The sequence below is a fragment of the Saccostrea echinata genome, unplaced genomic scaffold, assembly GCF_033153115.1.
Source record: "Saccostrea echinata isolate AGI-Se365-2 ecotype Australia unplaced genomic scaffold, CSIRO_AGI_Sech_v1 ptg000002l, whole genome shotgun sequence".
NCBI lineage: Eukaryota > Metazoa > Mollusca > Bivalvia > Ostreida > Ostreidae > Saccostrea > Saccostrea echinata.
In genome coordinates, this window is record NW_026889751.1 from 4,430,320 (window position 1) to 4,444,285 (window position 13,966).

Consider the following 13,966-nt stretch of genomic DNA (forward strand, 5'->3'; position numbering starts at 1 on the left):
CATGATTTGAACAAACTTGAATCTACACTATATAATGAAGGTTTCACATAAGTTTCAACTTTTCTGGCCCAATGGTTCTTGAGAAGAAGATTTTTAAAAGATGACACCAAATTTTCACCAATTCTTAATTATCTCCCCTTGGAAGAGGTCATGGCCCTTCATTTGAACAAACTTGAACCCCCTTCACCCAAGGATGCTTTGTGGCAAGTTTGGTTGAAATTGGCCCAGTGGTTCTGGAGAAGAAGTCGAAAATGTGAAAAGTTTACAGACAGACAGACGGAGTACAGACAAAATGTGATCAGAAAAGCTCACTTGAGCTTTCAGCTCAGGAGCTAAACATTTAGTTATATCTGATGGTTAATTTGTTGACCCCCCAGCCTCCTTAAGGTAAAACGCAAGTCTTATACGAGGGGCATTTGAAAAGTTCTGAGAACTGCTTGCTAAAATATTAACCCTTTCACGTAAGTTAATAAGTTTCATACCATTGAAAAGAGCTGGAAAATTTGCACTTATACTAACGTTACTTTCGTATATTGTCAATCAGAAACGAGAAGAAGTCTTTTGCTGTGGCCTTCAATTCAACAATTAGATACATCAATTAACAATATTCATTATCATTCCTACGTTGATTTCACATATCCATTTGAACAAGAAATTGAAGACACCACAGAGTCTGACATATCTGTTCATATTTTGATACTTTACTTGAAAAAGACGTTAATGGTAACCTAACAACAAAACTTTATATAAAAATGATGACTTTAACTTTTCTATCGTCAACTTCCCTCATTTATGTAGCAATATAACATTATCACCTGCATATGTAGTTTACACCTCCCAGTTGATTCGACAAGCTAGAGCATGCTCTATTTATGAAAAATTTCTAAAATGGGACAACTTTTCACAAATAAGTTAATGAAACAAGAATATCAACAGTTTCATTTTAAGTCAACATTTCTTCATAAAATGACTTTTTAGCTCACCTGAGCTGAAAGCTCAAGTGAGTTTTTCTGATCACCCGTTGTCTGTCGTCCGTCCGTCTGTCTAGCTGTCCGTCCGTCCGTCTGTAAACTTTTCACATTTTCAACTTCTTCTCAAGAACCACAGGGCCAATTTTAACCAGACTTGGTACAAAGTATCCTTGGGTGAAGGGGAGTTTAAATTGTTAAAATAAAGGGCCAAGTCCCCTTACAAGGGAAGATAATCAAGAAAAGACAAAAATAGGGTGGGGTCATTAAAAAATCTTCTTCTCAAGAACCACTTGGCCAAAAAAGCTGAAACTTACGTGGAAGCATCCTGGGATAGTGTAGATTCTAAATTGTTAAAATTATGACCCCCGGGGGTAGGGCGGGGCCACAATAGGGAATCCAAGTTTTACATTGAAATATATAGGAAAAATCTTTAAAAATCTTCTTCTCAAGAACCACAGGGCCAGAAAAGCTGAAACTTATGTGGAAGCATCCTGGGGTAGTAAAGATTCTAAATTGTTCAAATCATGACCCCCGGGGGTAGTGCAGGGCCACAATAGGGAATTCAAGTTTACATTGAAATATATAAGAAAAATCTCTAAAAATCTTCTTCTCAAGAACCACTGGACCAGAAAAGCTGAAACTTATGTGGAAGCATCTTGGGATAGTGTAGATTCTAAATTGTTCAAATCATGACCCCCCGGGGGTAGGGTTGGGGCACAATAGGGAATCCAAGTTTTACATTGAAATATGTAAGAAAAATCTTTAAAAATCTTCTTCTCAAGAAAAACTGGGCCAGAAAAACTGAAACTTACGTGGAAGCATTCTCAAGTAGTATAGATTCTGAATTGTTCAAATCATGACCCCCCGGGGGTAGGGCGTAGCCACAATAGGGAATCCAAGTTTTACATTGAAATATACAGGAAAAATCTTTAAAAATCTTCTCAAGAACCACAGGGCCAGAAAAGCTGAAACTTATGTGGAAGCATCCTCAAGTAGTGTAGATTCTAAATTGTTCAAATCATGACCCCCGGGGGTAGGGCGGGGTCAAAATAAGTAATCCAAGTTTTACATTGAGATATATAGGAAAAATCTTTAAAAATCTTCAGCTCTCAAGAACCACTGGACCAGAAGAGCTGAAACTTATGTAAAAGCATCATGGGGTAGTGTAGATTCTAAATTGTTCAAATCATGACCCCCGGGGGTAGGGTGGGGTCACAATATAGTATTACAAAGGGGAAATCTGGTAAAGAACAGCATGGCCAAAGTTACTCAGGTGAGCGATGTGGCCCATGGGCCTCTTGTTTAGCATATACAATCTATCATTAAGTCGTACTCGAATGTTGTGAAGTTTTTCATACAAATTGTTAGGTCGTTACTTTCACACTGAATTGTCTACGGATTTTTCCGTTTGCCCGATAATGACAAGGAGTACACGGCGGTTGTGACCGGTCGACAGGGGATGAGTACTCCTCCATTGCACCTGATCCCGCCGCTGATGTTTTAACAGGCCCGTGTTTGCTCTGCTCCAAATCTGTATTGTTTCGATGGACTTTTGAGCTTTACCACTGTTCGTTATCTTCATATTCCACTCAAAGTATGCATTTAATAAAAATTAATTCTTTGGTTAACGAAAACATGGACCAAAGATCCACTATCTTAAAATTACACAATATTTGTATTTTCTGAGAAGTCCATTAAGTCAAGGATTCATATCACAAACATTCCTAAATGCCGATAATTGTTAGGAGCGTTATGAAGTGGTAATGGATACTCGGAATTTTTATTGCTTGGGTTCGAACCCCAAGATACATCGGTTGTTTACTTTTTTAAATCATAGAATGATTTTTGCCGAAGGCATTTTCCGCAGAAAAGTTTTGTATAATTTCAGACTTTTCATTGAAAAGAATTTTACTCTAAATACTAAACTCAAACCTCGTGATTTTATAACAGGTTAAAGAAAGAAGATCAGAGTAGTGCTTTACTGTCCAGGCCTCAGGATCATGAAGCAGGCTTAGAATCAAGTCAAAATTAAATATTTATTATAAAAGACTATATTCGGTATTGACCAATATATACCCCATTATCAAACTTTGACAGAAAAATCTAAAATAATCTTCTAAACTAGGGGGATATCTGCAGACTTCGAAGCATTAAATATTTTCTTCAGCTATGTTAGATATGACGACAGGAAAATGACGTAAATTCAAAATATTCATGATTTATAGGGAAAAAAAGGTGTATATTATGTCGATATTTTGAGTAAAAGTCACCAAGCGCAGGTCTGCTCCAACTCAATGTTTTGATATAATGTGTAGCATGATAATTTCTATGAAATATGTGTTTATTGCTAAGGAACAGGTTTGCGCTCTATAAATTTTATAGCAAAAATTGAACAAATTTTGTTCTCTTTGTCCTCTTTTTGAAACATTACGCAAAATCTAAATAGTTTGTGACGTCATAGAAACAAAAATTGTCAATAATCTACTTCGAAACAATAAATTTTTTGTCAATTAAGATTTTTCATATAATATATAAAATTCAGCACATTTCAAGAAATTTTCAAAAATTGTCTAAAATATGCATATACGGCATATAGCTCTTTAGGCTTGATAATTAGAATTAAGAACACGAAAAGGAAACAATTCATATAACATTTCAAATTTAATGTGTATTCATTTATTAAGCCTATAACTACTTTATGATCCTTGGGCAGATGTTGGACTAGTCTACCTCACTGACAATAGTCTGGAATAAGAATTTGAAAATAGAGTATAATTATGGATACTGGTATGCAAAATATTTCTGAATCTTATGAATATGTTTCATTCTATTTATTACTGAGCTCCTCCCACTTCTTCTAGATGAGCTAAAACCCAGTGTCATTAAGGAGGCATAACCCATTTAAGGAAAAACTTCAACAGATGGAAAGTACCGCTATAAGAAATACATGAAAGTTGTGAAGATGGGTTATCCCTCCAAAATATGAAATGTAAAAAAAAATATATGCATCAACAACTTCATATTTATAACATCTATTTAAGGTAAATTCAACATCTTTTCACACAATTTAGGGTCAACATAATACACGTTCTCAGTTCTTTGTGTCTTTTCTGAATGTAAGCTGAGGTCTGGAAAATAAATGTCTGGGAGGATGATCCAGATAGTCCAGGCCTTGTTCATTTCTGTGATAGTAAAGCAGTCTCTGTCGTTGACCCTAGAATTATACTTCATATATGAGTAACTCATCTTCTAACCAAAAGCCAATAAAGAGACCTTATAGGTGTTCCAAAAGTAAGAATGTTTATGCCCTAGCTTTGTAAAGTAGAACCTTATTAGTCCAGACACAAATAATGGGACACTTCACCATCTACAATCGCTGACAAATTTCTTAAACTCTTGTCCATGGGCAATTTCAGTAATCTGGAAGATTTGCTTGGGAACACAAGCATCTTGATAAACAAGGTTCAACATATACTGATCTTTACAATATGTCATGAATCTTTCATATGTTTCATCTTTTTTGACTTAGTGGTTCTTGAGAAGATCTTTGAAGACATTCATTCTATTTTTGCTTTTTCTTGATTATCTCCCCTTCCATAAGGATTGGTCCTATATCTGAATGAACTTAAATCCCCTTGATCCAAGGATGCATTGTAACAAGTTTGGTTGAAAATGGTCTAATGATTCTAGGGAAGTCAAAACAGAAAAGCTCACTTAAGCCTTTGGCTCAGGTTCACCAGCTAAAATAACGTACTTTTTCCCCAACTAAATGTGTTTTCCAATTTGGCATTTAATTACCACCAAAATTAAGGGTATATATTTTGACATACATGTATAATAATTGAACTTGCTACTTATGTTCCTGTTTATTACAAAACAGAAAAATAATTGATAACAAGCAACCAGAAACCTAAAATATGAAATACTTAGTATTTTAATATTTAAAGATTTTCCCAGATTCCAAAACTGCAAAATCTCGCTTATTTTCCCCAATTTAATGTCCTTGGCCCCAGAACCAAGAGGATCGAGGAGTGAGGACCTGATTAGAATGGCTTGATCACAGTACAGGTATAAAACAATAGATATGAACTTACCGTTTTCCATCTAGTCTCACATTCTCGCATATCTTGAAGCTCCTTTGCACATTCCTCATACTCTAAACGTCTGCCTACTTCAAAAGCACACTTGAAAAAATCTTTGTAAAAAAGCAAACAGGGCTGATGATACCCAATGTGATGAAGTAGACCTATGTTAAAATATTGGCGAAATGGGTGGGGAACTTGAAAAACTGGGTACAATCCATTGACTTTATATCTGAAAGAAAGAAAAAATGAAACAACTGAATATTGGAGCAGTTCTGACTGTTTTTTATTAGCAAAACAGAGACTCAAGAACAGAACTCAGTAAAATGAGGGACATTTGAAAATTTCTGAGTCTCAGAATGGTTTGAAAAGATATTATTGTGACATCACTTTGTTTTTTAATGACATAATAACTCAAAAAATGACATCAGTATCCCATGACTTTTGTAAACTCATCATAAAAATGACGAAACAAGACACATTTCAGTAAAGTAAAATTTGAGAGTCAGCTTTAAAACAAAATTTATTCGTTACTTAGATGCATGCAAACAGACACAGTTACCAGTTGGAAGAAGAAAAAATCGTGAATGATAACTAAAGAACTACTGATGAAATTTTTTATTGTCATTAAAAGAAACTAATGAAATTGACAATTTCATGAGAAAAGTTGATGTTGCAGACTTTGGTGGCATTCATTTTACAGGTGTTTTAACTAATTTGCAGGAACAATTAAAGCTTGAAGGAGAGCAGGGCATGTTTACAATTCTTGTAATATTAATTAATTGAGTAATTCATTGATCCACATATATTAGATCAGGTCTCGCCATCACCAACGTCCCTAAACTCAATATTAAGCCTCAACTCTGAATTACCGGTAATGTATTTTCACTATAATATATAACCAAAAGAGTCCTGCCCTAACACCTGAACCACTAATCCAGGATTATAATCAATTTTGGATTAAGCACCTTTGATCATCAACAACATAATCATGCACTTAGCTTGTTCATTTAATACCCAAGAGCAGAGAAGAAAATTTTCAAAGAATGCATTTTGACTATAAGATCAATAGAATCCCTCCCTAATACCAGAACCCCTGAACCAGGGATCCATCGTAACTCCAAAACTCCCCCCTCCCCAACCCTGGGGCCATAAATTTCTTTAGGCTTATTACAATCATACCAAGAGTCTGACTGCTTGCTTCCAGGAGTAAAGAAGAAGATTTTTTTTAAAGATTTCATTAATTTTTTATGGTGTTTGCCCCACCCCTCAGACCCAAGGCCATGAATTTAACAGTTTTTGTCTGGCCCCTTTACCAGTAGATGCTTTATGCCAAAAACGGTTGATATTTTGGTTCAGCAGTTCCAGAGAAGAAGCTGAAAATGTTTAATGTTAACATAAAACAATGATGGACAAAAACAGATAGTGCTCAATGTCACCCGAGTGACTCCGGTGACCTAAAAAAGGTAAGAGTCTTGTAATAAGAAATACGTAAGGACACGTTAAGAAACTGCTTTGTTATTCAGTTTTATATAGAATGCTTTGTTGAGTACAGTGGAAAGTTATATAACAGACCAAAAGTCCAGCTAATAAAATCATATAAGTAAAAATCTTTTATGAAAAGTCTATGATGATGTAACCAATCATAAACTGGGCCTGTTTATCTCAACCAACCAAAAAGTGAAATATGAATTGCTGATTTGCACTACCATTTTTACAGTCTAATTCTAGTTCTATGCAAATTTTCTATGAAAACTCTTTTCAAAGAAGCCCTTAATAGCCATATTACGATGTTCTTACACAGACAAAAAACGAAAAGTGAGTTAATAGACTACGTGTAAGAACAGAGGAAATTTGAATTGAAATTTGAATATTCATCAAGCAAATTATTGTGTTAAACCTTCTTGAATTCTTTCCCAACCACAATTCCATGCAACCACAAGCCCACAGTTAGGGTTGGATACCGTTAAGGATGAAACGGTAAGATACCATACCGGTATTTTTGAAACGATACAGTATTTTTAACGATACGGTACTATGCATTGATGAATGAGAATGAGGGTTCATTTTATAACAAATGTGCTTTCTCCATTCACTAACCTTTCAATGATATATCTAAAATGAGCTTATAAACTATGTTCCATGCTTTTAAGAGATAACAATAGATATTCCTAATATTCAAATTACAAACATTTCATTTCAACCTTTTAATAATGATCAACAAAACAAATCAATTGAATCCCAAACAAATAATTTGCACAAATCGGCTGCTTCACCTGGTTGCCAGGACCCCTTTTGTTTGGTTGCACTAAATGACGAAACTTTAGATAATGGATAGATCACATTTTTTGCGACATTTTGCCTTTTTAATTTACATTTATTATCAGTTTTTATTTGTAAAATTAAAATAAGATTCATGTGAATGTATTCTGATTTTTCTAAAAAAAAAAAAAATACACATTGATTTACCTCGAATATCGGCAGTCGAAAGTAAGTATTGTTCTAAGAATCCATTTCGTTACATGTAATTAGCCTACCCTTTCAATGAGCAGAGAATTCAATTTTAGCAAGTTAGGAATCGTTATTATTTTTAAACAAATTGAATGTATTAAAATGTTTTAAAGATTAAGAAGTACCGTTATTAGTACCGGTATTAAATGAAACGGTATTTTACCGGTATTTTTTAAGTAACTATTCGGTAAGGTATTGGTACCGAGTACTGGTATCCAACCCTACCCACAGTTAATGTGAAGACTGAATTCTCACAAAGAGCTTAAAAGAAACAAAAATTAATTGCATCAACTCTTCAATACCTTTCATTAAAAATTTGCACTATTTAGACTCTGCTATGGAAGTGCAACTAAAATGCGATGTCAAGTGACATCACTGTCTACATCGTTTTGTGCAGTTTGAAGTTTGAAGGGGCTGATCAAAGTTGTAAACTATGTAAAGGTTTTTGATTGTATAAAACTGTGCTCGACCAAACAGTCACATTGTAAAACAGTAAAAAATATAATACAGATCTACAAATAGTAATGATATCTGTAACTTTTTTTTTCTATTTTATATCTGTTATTAAGTTGATTCAATATATTGTTTTGTTTTGTTTTTCTTGGGGGGGGGGGGGGGGGGGGGGGTTTCAGTATAGTTTTGTGGATTTAATTTTGACTACATTGGATTACCGTAGTTGTGTGTAAAATGCAGTGATTTATTTTGGTCTGTGTCCTGCGTAAATTAGGATGAATTTTGCTCAGGACATATTTTTTTCAATAAATGTGCATTCCAAAGGACGCATTAAATTTATAGAAGGACATGACATTGTATTATTTTAAATTATTTTGGTATAATCTGGTTCAAAACTTGGCCGATTCACATGCTAGGTGATATGCATGAGCGATTATAAAGGTACGAGTTTGCCATCACCAGGTCAGATTTCACACTTCACTGTTAAATTACAGTTAACAATTAAGCAATAAACAGAAAATAGTTGAAAGTTAGATAACATAGTTCGATTATGTCTGCTGTGTAACATACTCGGCACTCAGGGCCATTGAGCAGCGAGGGATCTTTTTTATGCCAACACCTACTGCAACAAGGGACCTCGGTTTATTCAGTCTCATCAGAAGGACCGGTCTCCACGTCCCACAGTGGGATTCGAACCTGCGACATATGGATCAGCTCCTTACTCTGCGACTCTAGAGCAGACACTCTAACCACTGCGCCATGCAGGCGACAGAACCAAGGTGCAGAGTTGACAAAATATTATAATATTTTTATGCCACAAAATTGTGTATTCAACTGTCTTCCAATTGAAAATAATAGTATAAACCACTCACAGATACAATAAAACGATTGCACTTTCATGCCATACCCTTTTATATTTCACCAGAATTTCCTCTGTAATCTATTATACGGACAACCTTAGATTTGGATGCACTGATTCTGGCATGGCAATCATTGTTGTCATTAAGAGGGGTCCCTTGGACCTATGATAATCATTTTAAAAATGAATCACTTTAGAATGTTAGTTAATTTTCAAAGGAGTATATAACTGACAGAGTGGTCAGATTAAGGAGTGGTAACATCAGCCGGATGCCACGTTCTTTCGCATCCTATACTTTCTATCGAATATTTCAGTTATGAGTAGGGATGTCAACGAATATTCGAACATTCAAATATTCATTCGATGAGTTAATATTCGAATATGAATTTAAGATTCGAATATTCGGTGTTTTCAGATTTCACATAAAAAAGACACTAAATTTTGATTAGAACAGTGCTGGAGTTATCCCCGTTATACTTACTAGCGATCCCCTGATTTCTTTCACTACTTTCTTATCTTACAGATTTTCTAAATTATTTCATTTTGAGTAAGGTATAAAAGAAATAAACAAGAATCATTAATGTATAATACATAAAGTTCTTTCAATAGTTTAATATGATCTAGAATTGAGGACAACGAAATGAAACCCTTCTTGAATGTTAAAGAGACGTGAAGAGTGTACTTATGAAAATAAATTTTATTGATGCATTAAATTACCGACACATCTTTGACAGAATCAGCCTGTAATATTGTAAAGGGCTCAATTTCAGAATAATGCATCAATTACTTGTTTCTCTCGGGCTAAATATCAATTTTAAAATTTTAAAATCATTATCAGTAATGACCTAGGAAAATGTTTGTTTATATTGTCAAAACATTGTATCAAAGATTATATGAAATCTTTTATTAAGAAGACAATTGTAATAAATTACATGTACTGTATTTAAATCTGATGAGTAAACGACAATCTTGGTCCTGATTATAAGAATGGTTTGTCAGTTTGAGCTTGTATAGATATCATTTGTTAAAATTATATTTCGGTTGTATACACTTAAATCAATTATTTATTTTAAACATGGAAAATATCAAATGTAGAATTCTTTACTGTATACCTACAAAAGTCTACATCCAATGTTACTGCCAAATACTGACACAAAACTTGTCATGAGAGTATGCTGAGTGTAAACCAGATTTCTTTTTTTTATCGAATATTCGAATATATTCGAATACTTTCATTGAATATTCGAATATGAATTATTGACAAAATTGACATCCCTAGTTATAAGGACTGTCAATCGGTAGCCATTAGAATAAGGAAGGCTTCTTAGAATGGCATATATTTTTTCCCTATCTCACTAGCCAGTAAGCATCTTTGTTTTGTTCAATTTGTAATTATGTTTGCTTCTTGAAGTTTTCTTTTTTTTTATGTGACTTGGGGTTAGTTAAACATACAGTATTTTCAGAGGATGATGGGTGTTTGGCAATTTTCTTGATGGGGACAGTTTTGAGTCATGTGTGACGAGAACCAACATTATGGATGGCCATGCAGGTGCTAAAGGGTGGATTGTTTTGAAGGACAGACGTAGTACTAGTCCAAAATATCTGACGTTTTCCTGGCTTTTTTACGTGCCAGGAAAACGTCAGAACCGGTGCCATTACGAAAACGGGGAATTCGCACCTCCAACCAGAGGCGGCATTCTTGGTTTGATTTTCGATACTTGCAAAGCGAATGAAATGTCAAACTCACAATTTATCAATAGTACAATGCTTCTAGTACTCAACAACATCGTTTTTATGGTTTGTTTATAAAATATACAATCCGATGGAAACATTTTATGTGACTCTCGAGATTTGTTTTCATTTTGTGCATTTTAAAATTTTTCAAGTCCTGTATTGAAATGATGAGTGATGTTTTCTTTTCATCGATATTGTCCAGTACTAGAAGCATTGTGCTATTGTTAAATTGTGACAACGGCATTTAATTCGATTTCCAGGTATGGAAAATCAACTCCGATTGGAGACCGCGAATTTCCAGTTTTCGTAAAGGCGCCAGTTCTGATGTTTTCCTGGCACGTAAAATATCAAAATCGTGAAAAAGCCAGGAAAACGTCAGATATTTCAGATTAACATAGTACCAGAGCCGCCAACATCATAAGATGAAAAATCATACGAATACTTCCAGGGGCCATTTAGACCCCCAGATGCTGGATATTCTTCCATTTTATTCTTGTTAAAATGTTGGACATCATAAGTAAAGCATAGTAACGAAAAATGAAAATACAAGTAAGAGCTGTGAGTATTATGACTTTTTTTACTTTAAAAGTGAAAAATAAAGGCAGACAGAAAAGAAAATCGTAAGGATAAATACATAAATCGTAAGGCGTATTTTAGACGCTCAAACTGTAAGCCTTATGTCAAATAATTCTTCGGAATTGAACAAAACGATTTTTCTCTCCCAAACCTGTGCCCAAATTGATAATTGCTCAGCTAATTTTAATCAAAAGTTGAAAATGTCGACAATTAATCAAGATAGCTTAATCAATCATTTACTTACATCTCTACTTTTTAAATATGCATACCAAATGAACAGTGACTGAGTGAGAAATATACCTTAGGAAACAGAGAAAATTTGGACTATTCACATCATATGCAATATTGTTATATTGAAAAAAAAAAAAAAACTTACATAAATCCGACTTTATTGACGAATCGATTCAAAACATAATCTTTCTCTGCTCTTTTCCGCTTTGCAGCAGGTGATGCCATTTTACTCCGCTTTTGCCTTTTCAAGTTTTCTCTCTGTCCACTGTTGTCCTTCGGTTTTGAGCAGAGTAGTAAAAACTGTAACGGTCGGATTTAAAAATCCAGGAATAATATACTGATCAAATCTAGATATTTATCAGGCACGCAGTATCGTATTTGAAAGTCATTTTAGTGTGTTGGGGGATGCAAAAAAAAAACACCTAAAAAGGTTTGACAAGGGAAAAAATTTAAAGGAAAATTGTCCATACTCAAAATCCTATTTCAATGGGGTGGGGTTGGTATAACGTTAGGTTAAAAACTTCTTTCACAACCAAATTTGATTCATACATCATGTACATTACCTCAATTTGACTATACTGCAACAAAAAAATGGGGCAGTTTTTCAATGTACATATTCAACAGTAAAATGTTGCATAGCCGTAGGAACGGGGGGGGGGGGGGGGGGGGTTCCCCAATAAATTTGCCGAGGCCATCATTAAAAATATCTTTGTTTCCCCTAACCCGACCCTAAAATCTCAAGTTGGGTAGGTAGGTAGGTAAATTATTTTTTTTTTTCTGACAGCAGTTTTAAAAATACCTATCTTTATAAATAAAAAAAGAACAAAAGAAACGGATTTTTAAACCGAATATCATACAAATAAAGCAACTGTATGGTAAATTAATTCACAAATATTATTCATTTGAACTTCTGAAATAACTCAGACCAGCGTAAATTTACTGAAATCGAATATTTACAAAAAGACAAGAATCGCAAATACTCAACCATCAGACATCCGAGTATATTTTTCATACCTACTATCATCTTCGAGTACTTACACAGACAATATGTCAAGGGCCTCGTGTGGTGCAGTGATTCTAGTGCTTCGTTTTGGAGTCACGACGTAATGGATTCAGGAGCTTATTCTAAGTCACAGGTCCCGACAAGGGACGTACAGACTGGTCAGTCGAATGAGACCGTAAAAAACGCAGGTCCAGTGTCGCAGTATACATGTAGATGTTGGCACGAAAAAAAATCCCTTACTGATGCTTAACTAATGATCAATGGCTATAAGTGCCGAGTAAAAGTCTAAATTAGGTGCCCTCCACCGGCCCAACAATTTCTTAAAAATATTTTAAAGCAAAGAAACAACCTATTTTCAAGGGCCTAACTAAAGAAAAATACACTATACGTCTCAGGAAGCCGTACCATAAGCCATTTTTAAAGATTTCAATACTATTTGGAAAGAGTGCACATGTATAAAGAATATTTAATTCAACCAAACCATATCTAAAATGATCAAAGTTTCATATATCTCATGGTATAGTCACGAAGTTAATACCCCATAGATAAAAGGTAGGAAGAAAGGACATCTGAATTATATTTATCCAAAGACATATTTACAACTCCTATGGTCCTTTATAGTAAAAATAGGATCATACATGAACTGTTTATTTTTTAGATCGAAACAAATGAAATGCAGTGAAATTTATCGATATGTATACACAAGGTGGACCCCTCATCTGCTCATGGGGCAGGCTTTGCCATGCCTACTACTTACGTTTATCTTAGAAGACACATTTGTAAATACCATCTTAACACTCCTTCGTCATGGTACAGTTAATTCACGTAATGTCTCAAGAGTATAAGATTCTAATAAGTTAAAGATTATCAGATTATATAATAAGATTCATCATGTTCATACGTCACCATTGTTTTATAACACGAACTAACCCTCTGTGGCCACATGTTGTGGGCGCCAAATGAGAGTAAAACAAAAGCCGCCGTTCTGATAAAAAACAGATTTTGATGAAATTGTATTTTATAAAGTTTAAAAACAATAAAAAAAATATTTATATAATCTTATTAAAAAAACTTTTCAGTCGGCACGTTTAAAGTGGGTCGGTCGCGTTAGGGGAAACAAAGGTATTTTTTATTTTGGCCCGATCTAGATCACTATAGTAAACAGAGATACTTTATGCTTGTGCCCCCTCAATAAAAACGTCTAATGACCTTTTTTGCGTGTCAGGAAATTTTTGGTAGTGCCCCCTCAACTGTCAACTGAAAAATGTATGGTTGTGCTCCACCTCCCCCAACTGAAATTGCTTCCTACGGGCCTGTGTTGTGTTTGAAAAAAGTTGGGACCCCCCCCCCCCCCCCCGATACTACATGCCTGTTTATTTTTCCTAAAATTGTAATCTACGAAGCCTAAAATTAAGGATTAATCTATGGAGAATTTTTTTAAAGGCGTTATAACACCTTTTCAAAAAGTATTATTACACCTTTAGAAAAGATGTTATTACTTATTATGCCTTTTCAAAAGGCGTTAATTAGGCGTACTGTACGCCTT

General features: G+C 34.5%; 1 protein-coding gene across 1 annotated transcript; it reads right to left on the bottom strand.

Moving 5' to 3' along the window:
* Positions 1 to 3,981: 3,981 nt before the first annotated feature.
* LOC133178363 (uncharacterized) lies at positions 3,982 to 11,716 on the bottom strand. The gene is made up of 3 exons (XM_061313094.1): positions 11,563 to 11,716; positions 5,066 to 5,285; positions 3,982 to 4,185 (listed from the first exon to the last, which is right to left on the bottom strand). Exons 1-3 carry the CDS (start codon positions 11,640 to 11,642, stop codon positions 4,063 to 4,065), a joined length of 423 nt encoding a protein of 140 aa, XP_061169078.1. The 5' UTR covers positions 11,643 to 11,716; the 3' UTR covers positions 3,982 to 4,062.
* Between the last annotated feature and the right edge of the window lie 2,250 nt (positions 11,717 to 13,966).